This window comes from Rhinoderma darwinii, chromosome 12 (assembly GCF_050947455.1).
Source record: "Rhinoderma darwinii isolate aRhiDar2 chromosome 12, aRhiDar2.hap1, whole genome shotgun sequence".
NCBI lineage: Eukaryota > Metazoa > Chordata > Amphibia > Anura > Rhinodermatidae > Rhinoderma > Rhinoderma darwinii.
The window spans coordinates 47436132-47457968 of NC_134698.1; the positions used below are offsets into that span (position 1 = coordinate 47436132).

General features: G+C 41.9%; 1 protein-coding gene across 1 annotated transcript in view; it reads right to left on the reverse strand.

Moving 5' to 3' along the window:
• The window catches only part of DPH6 (diphthamine biosynthesis 6), a 70647-nt gene that overhangs the window by 9608 nt on the left and 39202 nt on the right, over nt 1–21837 (reverse strand). The window contains exons 12-14 of the mRNA XM_075844864.1: nt 20768–20942; nt 11576–11812; nt 10958–11330 (exon numbers count right to left, since the gene is read on the reverse strand). Coding sequence (XP_075700979.1) covers nt 10958–11330; nt 11576–11812; nt 20768–20942 — 785 coding nt within the window. The remainder of the gene's footprint in view (nt 1–10957; nt 11331–11575; nt 11813–20767; nt 20943–21837) is intronic.

Genomic DNA, 21837 nt, shown 5'->3' on the forward strand with positions numbered 1-21837 from the left:
CATTACCCATAAATGAATTCCTTGAGGGGTGTAGTTTCCAAAATGTGGTCACTTCTGGTGGGTTTCCATTGCTTTGATACCTCTGGGGCTCTGCAAATGCGACATGGCACACGAAAACCAAACAAGCAAAATCTGTACTCCAAAGAACACACAGCGCTCCTTCCCTTCTGAGGCCTCCCATGGGCCCAAACGGCAGTTTATTGCCACAAATGGGGTATTGATGCACTCAGGAGAAATTGGGCAACAAAATTGAGTATTTTGTTCCCTGTGAAAATAAGAAATTTTGGTAAAAAATTTACATCTTATTGGAAAAAATGTCATTTTTTTTAATGTCACAGCCCAATTGAAATAGGTGCTGTGAAAAAACTGTGTGGTCAAAATGCTAACAACAACCATAAATGAATTCCTTGAGGGGTGTAGTTTCCAAAATGGGGTCACTTTTGGTGGGTTTCCATTGCTTTGATACCTCTGAGGCTCTGCAAATGCGACATGGCACCCGAAAACCAATCCAACAAAATCTGGACTCCAACAAACATATAGCGCTCCTTTCCTTCTGAGCCCTCCCATGGGCCCAAACGGCAGTTTATCACCACAAATGGGGTATTGCCACACTAAGGACAAATTGGGCAACAAAATGGGGTATTTTTTTCCCTGTGAAAATAAGAAATTTTGATCACAAATGACATTTTATTGGAAAAAATGGAATTTTTTCATTTCAGAGCCCAATTCAAATACGTGCTGTGAAAAAACTGTGCTGTCAAAATGGTAACAAAAACCATAAATGAATTCCTTGAGGGGTGTAGTTTCCAAAATGGGGTCACTATTGGGGGATTCCTACTGTTTTGACACCTCAACACCTCTTCAAACCTGGCATGCTGCCTAAAATATATTTTAATAAAAAAGAGGCCTCAGAATGCACTAGGTGCTTCTTTGCTTCTAGGGCTTGTGTTTTAGTCCACGAGCGCAGTAGGGCCACATGTGGGACATTTCTAAAAACTGCAGAATCTGGACAATACATATTTAGTAGTATTTCTCTGGTAAAACCTTCTGTGTTACAGAAAAAAAAATGAATAAAATTGAAATTCAGCAAGAAAAATGAAATTTGCAAATTTCACCTCCACTTTGCTTTAATTCCTGTGAAATGCCTGAAGGGTTAAAAAACTTTCTAAATGCTGTTTTGAATACTTTGAGGGGTCTAGTTTTTAAAATGGGGTGTTTTATCAGGGTTTCTAATACATAGGCCCCACAAAGCCACTTCAGAACTCAAGAGGTACCTTAAAAAAAAGGCTTTTGAAATTTTCTTAAAAATATGAGAAATTGCTGTTTATGTTCTAAGCCTTGTAACGTCCAAGAAAAATAAAAGAATGTTCAAAAAACGATGCCAATCTAAAGTAGACATATGGGAAATGTGAACTAGTAACTATTTTGGGTAGTATAACCGTCTGTTTTACAAGCAGATGCATTTAAATTCTGAAAAATGCAATTTTTTCAAAATTTTCTCTAAATTTTGCAATTTTTCACCAATAAACACTGAATATATCGACCAAATTTTACCACGAACATGAAGCCCAATGTGTCACGAGAAAACAATCTCAGAATCGCTTGGGTAGGTTTAAGCATTCCGACGTTATTACCACATAAAGTGAAATATGTCAGATTTGAAAAATGGGCTCTGAGCCTTAAGGCCAAAACTAGGCTGCGTCCTTAAGGGGTTAAAGCCATGCAACTAGAAAGTGCAGGGTGAGAACTGGTTGACCACACACCGTGGATCAAAGTCGGTCACACCTACCATTTTGGTCAAAATCTGCTGATAATTAATGTATACGGGGCAGACACTGGATAAGAAATGTTGTGGTAAGAAGGATCAGGCATATTGGATTTGAACATGCCCAAACATCTGTTGCTGCAGGAGATAAACCGCTGTGAAAGGAGTTTAGCACTGGCTCATTCCCATATCCCCTGTGGTGGCGCTGCAAGGAAATTGAACACTAAAGGCCCCTTTAGACAGGCCGACGATCAACAAGACGTAGTTGATCGGCGCTCGCTTGCTCCTGTCACACGGAGCTATGGATGGGGATGAGACGTTGTTACTCCGATCGCGCGTCCCCATCCATTATTATCATGTCGGCAGTGCCTCTCCCTACTTACACAGGGAGATGTGCTGCTGACAACAATAATCTTCTACTTTATTAACTGGTTCCTAACCGCTGACTGTATTTTTACGGCCAGCAGTCAGGGTCCTTAAAACCTGAGCCATAGACTTTTTACGGCTCGGGTTTTAAATTGCTGCCCGCACGATCGGGCAGCTGAATGTTGGGTCTCCGGCTGTCAGTGACTGCCGGGGACCCTGAGGAGAGGATAGAAGCAGCTTTCGTTGCTTCTGTCTTCTCCGATGTCTTTTTACACAGCGCTCAATGAACGCTGTGTATAGGAATAGAGACAGCAGCAGCGGCGCTGTCTCTATTCCTCCCGGTGATCATGTGACTGGTCACATGATCGCCGGGTGCCATTACTAACAGACTGCTGCTGGGTCTTACTAGACCCAGCACAGCCCTATTAGTGACAATAGTCACTATGAGAGGGCCGATTTCCCCTGTAACTGGGGCTGCTGTGCAGCCCCAGTTACAGTGGAATAACATGGTGTAAAAGAAAGAAAAAAAATATATAAAGTTCCCCAAAGGTCTTTTTTGACCTTTGAGGGACAGACCATAGTAATAAAAAAATAGTAAAGTAAAGTGCAAAAAAAAATTAAATAATAAATACACATAAAATACCCATCCCAAAAAAAAAACGTTTCCCCCCCCCCCCCCCGCCAATCATTGTTGTAACACTGACCCAATTACCCTAATATAGACATGTAATATATTAAAATTTACGGTAAACAATGACAATCACAAATAAAAGGTCTATTTTATGGTAAAACTATGTTATTACCAAAAAAAATAGCTGAAACGTAAAAAAGCTTATTTTTCTACTATTTTCAAACTTTATGAATAAAAAATATAAAAAAGCAAAAAAGGTGTGTATAAAAAGGATACAAAAATAAACCTGCATTGTCTACGGAAAAAACGTCGCAAAAATCACGTCGTTAGCCCAACAAATAAAAAAGTTATAGCCATTTAACTAACACGTGCTAAAAATGCCTAAATGGTGTCTGGTCCTGAAGGCGCAAAATAGCCCGGTCCTGAACTGGTTAAAACGATACGACCAGCAGATGATCGAGCATTTGCTCATTCATCTGCTGATCGCTGCCCTTTTTACACAGGGCAATTATCGGCAATGAGCGTTATATGAACACTTGTCTGCCCGATAATCGTCCTGTGTAAAACCTGCATGGTTTCCCCAGATTACAGCAGATCACTGGAGGGGGTGGGGATAGCACTTTGTGATCTGTTTACGCAATGCAGTGCCTTTTGGTAACATGAAAAAAAAGCAGTGGTCTGAACACAGCTGTTTATATACGGTATATAAGACGGAACTTACAGCGAACCTTTCACCTCCCCATACGTATGCAGCTGAGTGCAGCATGTAATGGGCAGGGCTGCACAAACCCTGGGGCACTTTACATTTTTTTCTAGCCTCCTCCGTTATTTAGATATCGGTGCCGTTATATTTGGCGCCAGATATTTAAATAACCCCCTGAACGGTCAATGGGGCGTGTAATGGAAAGGGGGCGTTACTGTGGCTTTGACACTGTCCAATCAGATACGGACAGTGTTACAGCAAGAGCGAGGATAGAGGAGAGAGTGTGCGCACGCGCTCTCACTCTTTAGCCGTCAAGATCAATCTTCTACACGCCCCATTGACAGTTCAGGGGGTTATTTAAATATCGGGCGCCAAATATAACGGCACCGATATCTAAATAATGGAGGAGGGTAGAATTTTTTTTTTACGTGCCCCAGGGTTTGTGCAGCCCTGCCCAGTACATGCTGCACTCATGTACACATGTATGGGGAGGTGAAAGGTTCTCTTTAATAAAAAATCCAAACAAAACAAGTTATGCAAAAGCAGTTACATAGTTCGTACGGTTGAAAAAAGACACATGTCCATCAAGTTCAACCAAGGGATGGGAAAAGGGAAGGTAAAAATTTCTACACATAGGAGCTAATATTTTTTTGTTCTAGGAAATTATCTAAGCCTTTTTTAAAACCATCCACTGTCCCGGCTGTGACGGCTCCTGCGGTGACTATTCCATAGATTCACAGTTCTCACAGTAAAGAAGGCTTGTCGCCTCTGCGGGTTGCGGTCTGCGGAGTGCCCCCTTGTTTTTTGAGGGGGTTTTTATATGGATCAGGATTTCACCATATTTTTTGTATGTGCCATTAATATATTTATATAAATCAAATCATGTCCCCCTTAGTCGTCTCTTTTCAGGGCTAAATAGGTTTAATTCTTTTAATCTTTCCTCATAACTTAGATTTTCCATGCCCCTTATTAGCTTCATTGCTCTTCTTTGTATTTTTTCAAACTCCAGGGCATCCTTTCTATGAACTGAACTGCATATTCTATATAAGGCCGCACTAATGCTTTGTAAAGTGGTAATATTACATCCCTGTCCCACGAGTTCATGCCTCTTTTAATACACGACAATATCTTGCTGGCCCTTGTAGCAGCTGATTGACATTGCATGCTGTTATTTAGTTTATGATTTACAAGTACACCCAGATCCTTCTCAACAAGTGACTCCCCCAGTGTAGCTCCCCCTAGGACATATGATGCATGCAGGTTGTTGGTACCCAGATGCATAACTTTACATTTATCTACATTAAACTTAATTTGCCAACTGGATTTGTTTAAATCCGCTTGCAATTCACGAACATCTTCAATACACTGAATGATACTACCGGTACATAGCTTGGTGTCATCTGCAAAAATAGAAATAGTGCTATTAATCCAATCCTCTATATCATTAATAAATAAGTTGAATAATAGTGGTCCCAGCACTGAACCCTGTGGTACACCACTTATAACCGGGGACCATTCAGAGTAGGAATCATGGACCACAACTCTCTGGATACGGTCCTTGAGCCAATTCTCAATCCAATTAGAAACTATGTTATCTAAACCTATAGTCCTTAATTTACCCATTAGACGTCTATGAGGGAAAGTGTCAAATGCCTTTGCAAAGTCCAAAAACAAAACATCCCCTCTGTCTAGGCTTCTGCTCACCTCTTCATAAAAACAAAATCAGGTTAGTTTGACAACTTCTGTCCTTAGTTAAAGGGAATGTGTTGCCAGCAAAACATGTTTTTTTTTTTTTAATTAAACATTTAGTGTGTAGGTGATTAAACATTGTTCAATTTTTTTTTATTTTTTTCACGAGTCAGGAAATATTATAAATTAGATTCTAATTTATAATATTTCCCATTGCTGGTCACTAGATGGAGCTATTCCCAAAATTGCAGCATTGCATGTGGTAAAGCAACCACATTGCTTTTTGCTGCAAAATTGGGAAAAAAAGCACTCGCTCTAGTGAGCTCTGAGAATCCCCCCCTCCTTTATCCTGGCTAGTGCCGGGATAAACGAGGGGATTGAACGGTCTAACCTCCTACACTGTGTGTCGCTACTTTTTGAGCTAACACACAGTGTAGTAGGTTTACATACAGTAGTAAACACACACAAACACCAACATACATAGAACTCTCTTACCTGCTCCTGCCGCCGCGGCTCCCTCCGGCCCGTCCGCTCCGTCTGCTGCCGCTGTTCCAAGTGCACAAGTCCGGAAGCCGCGACCGGAAGTAGTAATCTTACAGTCCGGCCGCGACTTCCGGTCCACAGGAAAATGGCGCCGGACGGCGCGCATTTCAAATTGGACTGTGTGGGAGCGGCGCATGCGCAGTTCCCACACAGACGGCGTACACAGAAGTGGATGGGACGGGAACCGTTCGCAGTCCCTATGGGACTGTGGCTGCCGTATTCCATGTCTGTATGTGTCGTTAATCGACACATACAGAAATGGAAAAAAAAATGGCAGCCCCCATAGGGAAGAAAAAGTGAAAAAATAGAAAAAAGTAACACAAACAAATAAAAACGTTTTTAATAAAACACGAACATTAAACTGACATGAAATTTTTTTTTGTGGTGACACTGTTCCTTTAAACCGTGCTAGCTGTCACTTATAATACTATTTTTTGTCACATAATCCTGTATATAGTCCCTCAATAGCCTCTCAAACATTTTCCCCACGATGGATGTTAAGCTTACTGGTCTATAATTACCCGGGGAAGATCTAGAGCCCTTTTTGAAAATAGGCACCACATTTGCCCTGCGCCAGTCCCTTGGCACTATACCAGTCACTAGAGAATCTCTTAATATTATGAAGAGGGGGACTGAAATAACTAAACTAAGCTCCTTAGGAACTCTAGGGTGTAACCCATCTGGTCCCGGGGTCTTGTGCACATTTATTTAATTTAATTTAGCTTTGACCATATCTATATTCATCCAATTCAGTATATCAACTAATATATTAACCGCACTGGCTACATCAGCTGCTCTTTATTCTGTTGTATATATAGAGCTAAAGAACCCATTTAGTAACTCTGCCTTCTCTTGATCTCCAGTTACCAACTCCCCATTACCACTATCTAGGGGTCCTACATGTTCAGACCTTGGCTTTTTTGCACTTATATACTTAAAGAATTTTTGGGGAATTGCTGTACTATGCTTGGCCACCTGCCTTTCATTTTGTATTTTTTCTAATTTTATTAAATTAACAGATTTTATTACGCTCTTTATAATTTAAAAAGACTACAGATGTACCCTCAGATTTGTCTTTTTCAAATGCCCTTTTTTTGTTGTGTATTGCCCTTTTTACAGAAGGTGTAAGCCATGTGGGGTTTAATTTTAGTAGTTTATACTTTTTACCTAAATTTTGCACTATAATTACCCAAAGTAGATTTGAAAATCTCCCATTTATCATTTGTCCCACTATTTGACATTAGTTCTTCCCAGTCTATATCCTGAATTGCAGCCCTCATCCTGGGAAAATTGGCCTTCTTAAAATTAAGTGTTTTTGCCCTCCCAGCCTGTGTTTGTTTTTTACAGTATAGGTAAAATATAACTATATTGTGATCACGGTTACCGAGGTTTTCACAAACCCCAACAATCTCAGCATTATTAGAAATGACCAGATCCAACAGAGCTTCACCTCTAGTCGGGTCTTCCACAAACTGTACCATAAGATTTTCCTGCAACAGGTTGAGGAAATTTCTCCCCTTTGCAGTTGAAGCTAAACCATGACGCCAATTATTGTCCCAGTAATTAAAATCTCCCATTATCACTACAGCACCCGCCTGTGCAGCCCGCTCCATCTGTTTATATAGCGGACCTTCCATTTCCTCAGTTATATTGGGCGGTCTATTGATTACACCAAAATAATTTTTTTCAGTATTTACCTCCCTTTCTAGTTCCACACTCGCCTTCATATCACTTCTCACATACAGGCATACACCACCGCCTTCCCTATTTGTCCTGTCTTTCTGAAAAAGTGTAAAACCCCGTAGATTTACAGCAAAGTCTTGTGAAGAGTCTGGCCATGTTTCAGCAAAACGAACTAGATCTATATTTTCTCCCAGTATCAAGGCCTCCAGCTCCCCCATTCTGCTTGCTAGACTTCTGGCATTTGTGAACATACACTTAAACTTGCCTTTCAGTTTTTCACTTTCATTATCAGAAATGTGATTTGGGCATTTTTATTTTCATTGCTGTTTTGTAACAAAAGGATCTCCCTATCCTGTTGTCTAGTCCTCTTCCCACAGTCTGTTTCTCCCCCACCAATATAGTCAGACCTCTCTCTAACCTGACTGCCCCTTTATTTTCTACATTGACCTCCCTCCTCAGCCCTAGTTTAAATGCTCCGCCACCCCAGCTAGAATTCTCTCCCCCAGCACAGCAGATCCCCTTCAATTTAGGTGCAAATCATCTGCAGAATACAGTTTGTACCCCAATGAAAAGTCAGCCCAGTGCTCTAGGAACCCAAAGCCTTCTCCTCTACACCAAGACTTCAGCCATGCATTTAACTCCCCGAGCTCCCGATGTCTTTCCTGTGATGCGCATGGCACAGGCAGTATTACTGAGAATACTACCTTGGAGGTCCTTCCCTTTAGCTTGTAGCCTAGTTCTTAAAAATAATTCTTAAGGCTCCTCCACCTACCGTTTATTCTTTCGTTGGTACCTACATGGACCACGACAGCTGGATCATCACCAGCCCCTCCCAGTAATTTATCCACCCGTTCCACCACATGCCGAACCCTGGCACCAGGGAGACAGCAAACCATTCGGTTGAGGCGGTTTTGGCGGCAAATTATTCTATCCGTCTTCCTGATTATAGAAACCCCATCAACTACCAATTGTCTTGCCTTACCGGCATTTCCATCCCGCCGACTACTAGCTGGGCTGTTCTCCCGGCTGTTAGGGAGATCAGTATCCACTAGGGCTGACATTTCTGAGAAGTTGCTGAACATTTTATGTTGATCAAAACTTAAATATTAGAAGAACGTTCAATAGAGATTTCCTTTAAATATTGAATATATAAATAATGGGGTCAGCCGGCCAGGTTTGATTTGTACATAATAATATATAAGCATTTGCCCATCAATATAAATTGTTATCCTCTTCTATTGATTTCAAATTCTGTGCAGTGGTTATTAGTTTTTACGTGTTTCTTGGAAAGCAGAGTGACAACTAATATCGCTGACATCCTTGCTGTGCGTGCAAAGATGGTCACCCAGCTTTCTGAATTGAAATTTGCCTGGCTATTCAGTGACACACCCCTCTCCTATATATCTGCAGAATTTGTCATTCAGGACTCTAGAAAAGGTTGCGTGGCAGGAGCGGCAATATCTGTTACCAACAAACCTTTGCTATCAGATAAAATGAAGATTTGGCTTAATAGCAATTGTAAATCCTTCACAGAAGAAGTTAGTTCAAGGACTAGTGTATTACAAATATTGGGAAAATTGTATTTTAAGGATTAAAAAAATAGTTTTTCCTATTGTATTTATTTATCACGTTCTTTTTTTAATTGGTTAAATATGTGTTGACTTTGAATAAATCGCATTTCGTCAGAACAGGTAATGCACGCACTTCAGTATCAGGCACCAACTAATGAGTAATCTTCTCCAAGATGATATGAGCTACTGCTGAAAGCTTTACTAATGATATCTCACCCTTTTACAGGTTTCCTCCTGTCTTCAGGGAAGTCTCCTAATACTTGCATCAACAGAGTGACATCAGGATAAAGTACATAGAACATCCACACCCAAATCAGCCAAGCGGGCACCAGCCGGCAAATATGTCATATGGTACAGTCAGCAACACCCTCCAGCTAGTACTAGTAACACAGCTCTTGCATGTTCATCTCATATCCTGCTTCCATTAAACATACGCAGTCCTTGCACACCTCTCTATACCAACCGGTACTCAAAATCACTTTATATTCTGAACCAAAATCCAGTTATCCCAACCAAAATTTCAAAGATGACCTCCTCTGGTCCATGCAGGCTGTGTGGTCACTTAGTGGATCTGTTACCAGAATTTGCTGCACACTCATAGTCCTGGGTTTGTGAATATAGCGGACTCCGCTATATTATGTATTATCAGCTATTGTAGAAACGGCACAACATATTTTTTTGTGCCGTTTGGTAGAATAGCCCAGCAGACCTGCCCTTAGAGTACTTATTGTCAGCAGTAGGGTACCTATTTTATTATTCAAAAAAACAAAAACATTAACACCTTAAGAAAATATTTTTGTAAATACATGTAATTAGAACCCCCCCCCCCCCTGCTTCATGAGAAGACGTGATTTCATCAAGCAAATGACCCGAGACTCTGCAAGAGTCGGGTCTGAAATTCCGGGTTTTGTGATCCTGGCATCCCACAATAATCCACGGCCGCCTACAGGCACAACAGGATGCGATATAAGCTTTAATACAGCAGTTATCGATCGGTAAGTGCTGTATTAACCCCTTAGTGACCACTGTGAAAAGGCATATTGGTGGTCACTAAGGGGCCTTAGGCTAGGCCGTTGCCTTTTCACGGTGGCCCAGTCTAAGTCCTGCACGGGTGATCCGTGCAGGCTGCAGCTGATGCTCGGCTATCTGACGACAGCCGGACTCCTGCTCCAACGACCTAGATCGAAGTTTACTTAGATCGCGGCCGTTTAACCCGTTAAATGCTGCGGTCATTAGCGACCGTGGCATTTAACTGGTTTACAAAGGGAGGGAGCTTCTGATGGGGTGTCATGGCAACCGGGGGCCTGATGAAAGCCCCCAGGTCTGCCCTGGGCATATGCCTATTAGGACGTGCCGGAGGCACCTCCTAATAGATTGCCTGTCAGGGTTACACTGACAGGCAATAATACTCTGGTATACTAAGTATGCCAAAGCATTATAGCAGTGATCTAAAGATCGCAAAAATTGGTAAGTTATGTGAAATAAAAATTATAAATAAAAATTACAGTAAAAAAAATAACAATGGCGGAATTTCAGGTTTTTTTTCTATTCCCCCCCAAAAAAAGTCAATAAAACTTAATCAAAAAATATGTACCCCAAAATGGTGCCATTAAAAAGTACAACTAATCCCGCCAAAAACAAGTCCTTATACTGCTAGGTCGATGGAAAAATAAAAAAAAGTTATAGCTCTTTGAATGAGACTAAAGAAAAACAAAAAAGGCTGGTCACTAAGGGGTTAATAGAGTAGATAGCACTGTTTTAGACAGTGAAAGATCTCCTGATAACCCGTTACATTGTTTACATACTTAAACTTTGAAGCTTTAGGTTATTAGTCTGCAACAGATTGATTAAATCATTATGCCAAAGATTCTCTTGCGCTGCCACAGTAAAACCGGTAAAGAGCTCATTCCACCCCTGTTGGTAAACACCTAACAGATACAGAACACTAAAAGGAAAAATCTAAATGTATCGGACGTTGCAAGTAGGATGCCTGAGCTTTGACTTACCTGCTGTGAGGCGCTGTAAGTGTACACCATCACTCCGGTGGAAAACCCTGCAGCACATTGGTATGAGAAAGGAATTTCTTGGAAGTTCACTAGCGGCTTTATGGAGAACAGTCCTTACAAGTTGGCTAACGTTACACCAGTCCAAGGAATCAGCCTGAGATGCAGGCCTAGAAAGGGAGAGTACAAGAGAGGCACATGTCTCACAGCTGGATAGAGCGCCATTCACTGTAACCTGGAATCCAGAACTTCTCTCATTCACGAATATATTTCTTCTGCCATCGGGATCACTTACAGCAGCCATGACATGCCACTCTACAACAGCCCCACGTGGGAGCCTGGGAACTACAGCCACTGTAAGGGACGGGAGGGTATCCTAAAGGGAAGATTAAGACATAACTTGCAGCTAGACATACAGTTCGAAAAATAGTGATGTATCTTAAGATGAATTAGAAAAAAAAAAAAAGAAAAAGATACATTTTATTTGGTAAAATATTACATAAATAATTTCTATTGCACTGATATTCCAGAGGATTTATTCACACACAGTCTCATTGTTACTTCTTAGCTACTGTGCCTTGCTAAAATAAGTCAACTAATGAATTTTATAACTTCCTTCACCTGACTTCCAGCAGAAGAGTGCCATGCTTCCATAGCACAGCGTATATAGGAACTCTGCGTTACGTAGCAATGAGCAACCATAACATGACTTCGGGAAGTGCCAGGGCCGATGGCATCCAAGACTCTGTCAACATGGCGCAGGGAGAGATGGCTCTCTGCCACAACTCCTCCAGGGATAAGCTGCATGGTGCAAGGTATTAGCGCAATCTGTCCTGCACAAAATACTGCACCACCAACCTGAAATATAAGCAGAAAAAAAGCTTTTAAAATGATCTTCCTAAGAATATTCTCATTCTGAATTCACCTATGAGCCACAATTCTCTACAGAAGTTACACAGATCTTAAAGTTCACTAAAATATTGTACAGTAAGGTCTCGTTCACACCAAGTCTTTTGGCGCGGTTTTGATGCGGAAACTGCGAAAAACCGGCTGAAATCGGAGGCGGAGGAGTTTTTCCCGCGAGCGGAAAAAAACGCGACAGGCTCTTTCTTTAGGCGTTTCTATTTCTGACCTCCCATTGGGAGGCATAGAAAGCGTTTTTCGCAGCGTTTTTTGCTGGAGGAATTTTGAGGCAGATTTTGCTGCATGGAAAAAACTGTGTTAGGGTATGTTCACACGCTAGCTGTCATTTACGGCTGAAATGACAGCCTGTTTTCAGAAGAAAACAGCTGCGTCGTTTCAGCCGTAAATGCTCCTCCTCGTAATATACGAGGCGTCTGTGACGCTCGTATATCTTGAGCTGCTCTTCATTGAGTTCAATGAAGAACGGCTCAAATTACGTGGCAAAGAAGTGCCCTGCACTTCTTTGCCGAGGCAGTCAATTTACGCGTCGTCGTTTGACAGCTGTCAAACGACGACGCGTAAATTACAGGTCGTCTGCACAATACGTCGGCAAACCCATTCAAATGAATGGGCAGATGTTTGCCGACGTATTGTAGCCCTATTTTCAGGCGCAAAACGAGGCATAATACGCCTCGTTTACGCCTGAAAATAGGTCGTGTGAACCCAGCCTAAAGGAAAAAACCCACCATGACAGACATTCACTACATGATCTCACAATAAGTGGGTCCAGCCTTTTCAACCACATGCACTGCTAAAAGACGAAGTCTCTGTAAACAAACAAGAGCTCAGCGACACGGACAGCGAGTGAGCCATTTCGGTCATGACACTACTTTCCATTCTAGTGTAAGTGCTGTTTTTGTAAAGTAGAAAAAAAAAAAAAGAACAACTAAGTAGTAGGTCCCCGAAGCTCAGAGAAAGTGACTGAAGCACAAAAGCATGTAAAAATGGTCTCTCCTCAGTTGCAATACTCACTAACTGGTTTCAAAACTGCCTGTTGAAGTACAGTACCATAGCTTTTTGTTAGGTCAAAAACTTCATGGGTGCCAGAATCGGCGTGGACTAAATAACCACGAGTTTTTTCCCATTCCTACCAAGAAAGACCTGATAAACCGTTATCAGATCAGGGGAAAAAAATCAGGAGGAAAGTATGGTAAATTAGTAACGAATTAAAGTCTGTTAACAAAAAAAGGGGATGTCCTTTACCTTCTCACATGAGCAGATTAAATACTGGCTAAGCGAGTAGACCTGATAAGTTAATATGGTGGAATTGTGCGTCTATTCTTGATGAATTATTACTGTATAGCAGACATACATTAGTATATAGGCCACGCTCGTTCATCGACTGATCTGCTCGTTTATGCAACGATAAATATTATAGTCGCCAGCAGTACATCTCCCTGTGTAAAGATGTGCTGCCGACAGGATGCAAATATATGGGGACGAACAATCATGGTAATGCTCGCTCGTCCCCATACATAACCAAGAATTGCTCCTTGTGAAAGGAGCACCAATCAACGATCTGCCTCGTTTATTAGAATTTGCACACAAGCCTGAATTCACCATGTTCAATACTAAACATTGTCTGGAGTGGTGTAGAGCGCAGTGCCATTGTATTCCGGAACTGTGTGAATGCGGACTGTGATGATTCACGCCTCACTATCTGGCAGTCTTACTGATCTAGGATTGGTTATGCCATTGCAAAGCTTCCCGACAAGTACTTAGTGGCAGCTCTATTGTTTGGTGGAGAATGAATATAATCTGGGGCTGATTTTTATTATTTAGGCCAGGTCCCTTAGTTGCTGTGCAGTGAAATGTTATTGCTACAGCAAACAATGGACAGTGTTAGGGCTTATTTACAGAAACATTATATATGTCTGCGTGATGGCCGTTAGAACAACAGCCATCATACGGACACATGTATGTCAATGAGGCTGTTCACACAGCCGTTGTTTTAACGGACCGTGTGAAGGGTCCGTTGAAAGATAGAACATGTCCTATTTTCTTCCGTTTTCACAAATCCCTCGATAGACTCAAGTCTATGAGGGATCCGTGAAAATGGGCCCCGCACGGGTGCAACTCGGATGTTGAAAAAGGCAGTTTTTTCTGGTCTGAGTTTGCACTCGGTTGTGTGAATAAGCACTTAGGGAAAGTCCTATATTGATTTGGCATGACCATTTTCCTGTGCAAAAAGCAAGGTGCATATAAAAAGGTCTGACTGGCCTGTACAAAGCCCAACACCAACCCAAGCAAACCAACTTAGGATGAGCCAGAATATGCAAGCTTTATTTCCGAATATCCGTGTCCAACCTCACGAATGTTCTTTTTATCTGAATTTCATAAGTATTAGGCTATGTTCCCATATTCAACGATATTAACAAAAATAACAGAAGTCCCGAGTCCGTCAAATGATGGACGCCAACGGCGCCTGACAGAACCTATTGATGTTAAATAGTTCCATTGAGTATGTCAGTCTGCGCTTTTTTATCCGGCAAATAAGTCGGCATCTGCAACGGAGGCTTCTAAGGTGTTTCCAAGGAAGCTGTGAACAGAGCAGAACATGAATGCACCCAAAGACACATCACACTCATACCATGAAAAGTAGATCAGTGTGAAAAACGGGTAATGCCCATGGTATTGGAGTGAGATGCTAAACAAGCACATATTTTGCCAGTGTCCTATTATAACACGTGACAGGATGCAACAAAACACTAATTACTACCCATTAAAGTATTCCCAACATCTAGACAAAGTGGAGACAGGAGTTTTGTAACTGATATATTAATGCTTTACTGACATCACCTAGTTTCTAATACATTTCTTGAATCTATTTGCTAGACTATTGACTTCATGTGCATTCTTTTAACAGAAATCTTTAAGTTGCAGTGATTCAGATAAAAAGTTAATGACCATCACCTCAGACCTCAACTCCTAGGGTTTCAGATGGTGGTCGTTAACTTTGGGTATGGATTACAATAACGACACTGGGATGGTATTACATTCACTATATGGACACACACAGTACATCTACAGGAGATTTTTTGACATCCCAATCTATAGGCATTAATATAGAGTTTTCCCACCCCTCCTTGCGGGTAAAACAGCTTCCACTCTTCTGGGAAGGCCTTCTACAAGATTTTGGAGTGTCTGTGTGAATTTTTGCCCATTCATCCAGAAGAGCATTTGTGAGATCAGGCACTGATGTTGGAGGAGAGGGTCTGGCACGCAATCTCCGTTCTAGTTCATCCCAAAGGTGTTTCATGGGGTTGAGGTCAGGGCTTTGTGTGGGCCAGTCAAGTTTTTCCACACCAGACTCACCCAACCATGCCATTTATGGATCTTGCTTTGTGCGCTGGATCACAATCATTCTGGAACTGAAAAGGGCCGAACCCCAAACTGTTACCACAAAATTGGAAGCTACAATTTTCCAAAATGTCTTGGTATGCTGAAGCAATAAGATTTTCCTTCACAGGAACTAAGGGGACTAGGCCAACCCCTGAAAAACCACCGCATAGCATTATCCCTCCTCCACCAATTCTTACAGTTGGCATAGTGCAGTCAGGCCGGCATTCTCCTGCCATTCGCCAAACCCAGACTCGTCCATCAGACTGCCAGATAGAGAAGCGTCACTACACAGAATACGGTTCCACTGCTCCAGAGTCCAGTGGCGGCATGCTTTACACCACTCCATCTGATGCTTGGCATTGTTCTTGGTGATGTAAGGTTTGCATGCAGCTGCTCGGCAATGGAAACCCATGCCATGAAGCACCCGGTTCACAGTTTTTGTGCAGCTGTTAATACCAGAGGAGGTTTAGAACTCTGCAGTTATTGAGTCAGCAGAGCGTTGGTGGCTTATGCGCCTCATCACTCGGCGACCACGCTCTGTAACTTTACGTTGTCTTCCACTTTGTGGCGGAGTTGCTGTGGTAACTAAACGCTTCCACTTGCAATAATATTACACACAGTAGATCGTGGAATATCTAGGAGGGAAGAAATTTAATGAACTGACTTGTTACAACGGTGGCATCCTATTACAGGACTAATTCAGTGATCTCTTTGGAACGACTAATTCTTTCACAAATGTTTGTAAAGGCGACTGCATGGCTAGGTTCTGGATTTTATACACCTTGGACTAAATAAAACACCTGAATTCAATGATTAATTGGTTTGTCCCAATATTTTTGTCCATAGAGTGTACGTTGACTAAACTCTGGGTTTATGATTGCGTTTGTTCTTGATGTGAATTAATTTTGATCTTTTTGAATTGAGGTTTTCCCAATATGGTAATTCCGGTCTCATACAATAGTCTTATTAGTATTTCTACTTTTTCTATATAATACTGTTATGTGTACTTCATTGTATCAAGCCCGGACCACCAATATACGTGTGTATATATATATGTATACATTATGTGCTTGTGATATGTAGCTATACATTATATAACATGGGCTTTAGACTGTTGCGGTTCCCAACTACTTGAGCTGGCTCTATGACCGGAGAAACATTTCTTCAGGCTTGTTTTATATTGTCCCCTTTGTATTCATATTTAGACTTATATCTGAAGTATATATATACAGAAAAAGAGAACGCCTGCAATTCTTCTATATTAATAAACAAGGCACAGCCGTGGATTCTGAACTATATTTGCATAGGTTTGTAATGATTGTAGTCCCTTCCAACACAGCAGGATTACCAATAGCACATGCTACAAAGCCATCCTGTCCTCTCATTTCTTCCTCTTTGTGACCCTACATAGATCAGCTGTCTGTAACTAACGCTGCTTCACATCAATACCCAATAACCTGAATCCACCTGATCAATGCAGCAAAGCGCCTGAAGAGCTTGCTCTTATCCAGAGGTCAAAGGGCACCCAATATTCAATAGGGAAACCAGCATTTTCCCTTCATTTGACTGCATCTCCCACTGCAGGGGAGAGTGTGCATCTCTCTGCATACTGAGTGACACAGAGACCGCTCTCCCTGCAGGGCACCCGTCATCTACTGCTTTAGACAAGGGATGATGATGACAGGGGACAAAACACACAATGTTGTCATGGGCTAGAGTTCAAGAATAGCACAGGAGCCAATACCTACAACAGATCTAGACTACAAGACTTGAGGAGTAGTAAGATCGCCAGCAAAGCAGCAGAATCCACCATACAGTAGCACTTCTAATCACCGACTCTGATGCTTAATACCTATATCCTCGCAGAAAATGACCTGTGTAAATATCTATGATGCGGTGGGGGCAGCATGTAAGTGGCTCCCCCTGGAGATCTAACCTCTGGCCTTGGCTCAAACCCAAATCAATAAAAGCTGTAACCTGCCGCATCAGATCCCTAACAGGATTAGGGACCTTCTCATCTCACAGTGTGTGATAATCCTGCCAGTAATTAGACTAATAGAAGTAGTCCCTGCAGGGAGCTTCCGATGCAGCAGCACATGCGGAGGTGAAGAACACACATGCAGCAACTCCAGCTACAAAGTCACATTAAGACACTTCATCCAAAATCTGCCACAATTAGGAAATTATTTGATGTCATGGTTATTAAACACAGTCTGTGTGTGGACCATATTCCTAGTCATTAATCACTATATAAATGTGAAAAATTCGTAAACTTTTTCCTTTTCTTCCAATACAAATACATAATGCACGTATAGTCAACAGCATAAAGTGCATAAGGGCTGATGGGGGAAAAAAAAAACAAAGACAAAATTAATAAATGATACAATTAACTATTGATATATGTACACAAGACGGTGTGTAAACACAATCACGCACACATAAATTATATATGTCCAATTATATAGTCACACAAACTTATGTATGTTATATAAGATGATGTGAACTCTTGCAGGAGAATGGTACCCGTCCCATATAAAATAAAATCTGTGCAAATTTGTGGACATTGGCAGCATCTCAGGTGGAAGTAACACTCGCTGTGTGCGCGCTGTTGGGTGGTGCTCAGTCTTGCTCTATTTGCCTGTCTGAATGCTGAATGCCCCCGTACTGGATGTGCTGTGCAGGGCAGGCAGCGCTGTCACCTCCGCTTTGTCCACGGCGCGCTGATTACCCTCTTTTTTTTTTTTTCTGCCGAGCTTCGCTTTGCGAATACTATCAAGGTCAGGAGCAGTCGCTCAGAAAAACAAAATTACCCCCCCTCCTTGCAATCTGGGATGTGCCTCCCTCCCCTGCAGTGTTTCACTGGGTGCAATCTTCAGAAGAAAGGGCCAATATTACTTTACGCAGACAGCACTCACACAGATTCTCTAAGAACGTTACCAGGAACGTGGAGATGTTCATTTTAACAGCCCTCATCTAGATGCATTTACAATTAAAGCCAGATACCAGCCAAAAGGCAAGTGATTTGCAATATGATCAACAAGCTGTAATGAATTAGTAGCAATGCAAAATGATTGCACCATCCACTGCAGAGGAACCTCCGTACTTCTTGTAGTTGCCAGAAGAGCACAAACTTGTGCCAGTACTTAAATATTAAAATCAAAAAGTTGCCTGCCGGCAAAGAGAGCTCTCAGGCTCTCTTTGCCGGCAGGCAACTTTTTGAATTTAACTGTTTCACGCCCACCAACTATTGGGGTCCTTCCTCTTTGTGTCTAGTACGTAAATATTAGGCCCTGTTGACAGAGGGTTTTTTTTACGAGTTTTCTGACGCGGAAACCACATCGGAAATCGCTCCAAAAAAATGGCCGAAAACGCCTCCTATTGATTTCAATGTGAGGCAGGGGAGTTTTTTTCCCGCGAGCGGTAAAACCGGCTTGCGGGAAAAAGAAGCGACATGCCCTATCTTCGGGCGTTTACGTCTCTGACCTCCCATTGACATCAATGGCAGGCAGAGAAAGCGTTTTTCACGGCGTTTTTGCCCGCGGCGCTGAATGGCCGCGAGGGAAAAACGGCATACAGGCAGAACAAAATCTGAATTTTCTGCCTGCGAAAAACTTTGTGCGAACATACCCTAAATCTTCATTCTATAATCCACAGACATACTCCACCATGCGATTCCAGAAAGCTTACAATTCTATTTTGATACTTACAGAAGTCCCTGAATCCTCCAACACTTCCTCTGATATCCAATTGGGAGCGAAATATAAAATTATCCATGCACTCAATACCCGAATTTGGTTACAATATCTCAATCTTTTAACGAATTACATAAAATTTGATCCCAGCAAGGCAAAACTTTCTAATATTAAAAAAAAAAAGTTTTCCTCGCTCCCTCTGTAGGGACCTACGCACCTGAATCCAACTTACTCTTCAATGTAGATGATGATGCGCAAACGGTCAACAGGAAAACTTGTTAAGCGCGCGGCAGACATTTTCATTTACTTTTAGTTTCAGGTGTAATATTTTTTTACGGAGAACCGGGTAAAGCATCAAAAACCTACAATAGTAGTACCTCCTAATGACGCTATTCTAATCATTTTGTATGAACCAGTATACAATTCACATTACATTATAATGACTCTGATTGAATACATCAAGTGCGTCATTTCTAATGACCTCAACGTAATCAAGTTTAAGGCCTCCAAAAACACAGGAGCCTCACCTGGCAGACGCTAAACTACCGTAACCAAAAAGTAGCGGAGACACGCACATGTCACATACACTATTCACTCGCATAATAAACACAGATCTTCCCGGAGCAGAGGCAAAGAAACACACAGATATTCTTTCCATCTAATATTATATGACATAGGCTAAATCAAACTATATACTTGTCACAGTCTTTCACAAGATGTTAGTGGTTTACATAAGGAAGGTTTATTTATTGCTTCTGGTGTTTTGAATATTACAAGCATCTTCTTGTTTCCTTCAAAGAGGTGGGGGTTTGGAAGGGGACATTATTTCTGCCAAGGTGCCTCCTGTGACCTGCCCGCCGGGGGTCTCCTTCCAGGACACTGGAAATATTGACAAACCCCATCACCCCGCATTAAGCGGCTCACTCTAATACCCCTAATTCCAAGTAGTTGCAGGACCGTCAGCTAAAGGGCACAGTGTCTGACTGACTGATGCTGAAGGGACAGTCTCTACCCAAGGCTGTCACATCCTACAGACCTTCTTCCAATCTATCTAGCCTTCTTTGCAACCAACTTGACGTGCAAATAAAGTATTCTAACACTAGGTGGCACTGTGACACTGCACCAAGCAATATATAAAATATAATATTCTTTACATTTGTGCAACACAATAAACAAATAAACATGCCTGGTTAAAGCATTTGTCATTCTAGCATCTCACTCTACAGTTACAAGATAAGCCACCGAACACAGCTTTTACATTTACTTTAACAGACACCAAACTCCCTGATCTGTGCAGGCCAGGGACTTCCTATGGTAGTTTCACAAGTCATCAGCTTTGATGCAATTATTTGGGTTATGTTTTTCCTAGTAAAGACTTGTAATATTAACTTCTACAGTTTTGCAGTACTACAGCAATAAATATTTTCAACCCATTTCGGTCAACTGACAGGTTCTCATAGCCAGCAACCTGGATTAAGCGAAAACCTTTCACAGACACTAACTTCAAGATGATAATAATAATAAAATAGGATTTAAATAATCTTAAAAGATGTATTCTGAGTCATAGTTTTATACAGCTCCACATGATTAGCAAAAAATCCCCAAGGGGACAGAGATGTGTCACACTACATTGCACTACCTCTGTTGCCAGACTGCTCTATGTGCCCTGACCGCTCAGTTTCCTCTCCTCCTCCATGTCAGTTGCTGTCAGTAAGTGATTATTAATACCACTGCATGGACAAGATTAATCAAGGTGCTAAGTGACACTAAGCTTACAATAATGCCATGCATGTCTCTGATACACATTGCTGCTCACCCGCACGGCTTGGCTGTAGGGACCAATGTTAGCTGGAGCCCAGTGGGAAATGCTTTGTACATGCATGGATATCTTCTCTGGGGGGCAGTCTTCCCTGCAAATGACAGGCCGCTGCCAAAAGAGAACATCCATCTTCAAAAGGGTATCCTGGGGTAGACAGCACTGCACGCAAACCCTGGAAATCCATGAAAGGAAATCACTAAGTTATGGGAAGAACTGATAAAAGGATCATGTCTGGTGATACAACAGTAAATTGTTCCAGAAATTCTGCAGAAAAAAGTGTCCTTAGGAAAAACTAAGTAACTAAAGGGGTTGTACCAGAATAGACAAATATCACCTATCCACAGGATAGGTAATAATTGTCTGATCACTGGAACCCCCAATGATAGTGAGAACAGGGGTCCCAAACCTCCTCTCCCTCTTAACTGCACAATCCGCAGAGGGGTGCTTAAATGCAGCGGTGGTGGAGCACGTGCCCGCCGCTCCATTTAATGTCTATGGGAATGATGGAAACAGCCAAGTGTCGTACTCAACTGTTTCCGTCATTCCCAAAAACTTTGAAAGAAGCGGCAGCACACATGCTTAACCACCGCTCCATTCGATGTCCTCCTCTCTGCAGTCAAGCAGGGGGTTCAAGTCCCCCATTCTCGAGATTGGTGGTGGTCCCAGCGGTGGGGCCCCAATCAAATTTTATTCTCTGCATAATGTAACATTATAACATTTTCCATAATATATTTCTGTATCGATTCCTCAGTTTTCAAGATCTCCACTTGCAGTCATTCAATTAGAACCTTAATGGCTTACTCCCAGTGGATACAAATCTGTCCATGGCCATGTGATGATCACCCAGGTGCACGGCTGGTTACAGTTACAGCAAGTGTATCAGAGCTGTATCTTCTAACGATCCCAGCACCTGTGTGTCATCACATGACCATGGACAGATTCGAGTAAACAATAAACTATTAATTGACTGCAAGCAGAGATATTTAAAACTTCGAGTCACATTTATAGCTGTCTGTAGTGAAGTAACATTACTGGAGGACAGGCTAAAATCAGTTGTTATGTTGGTG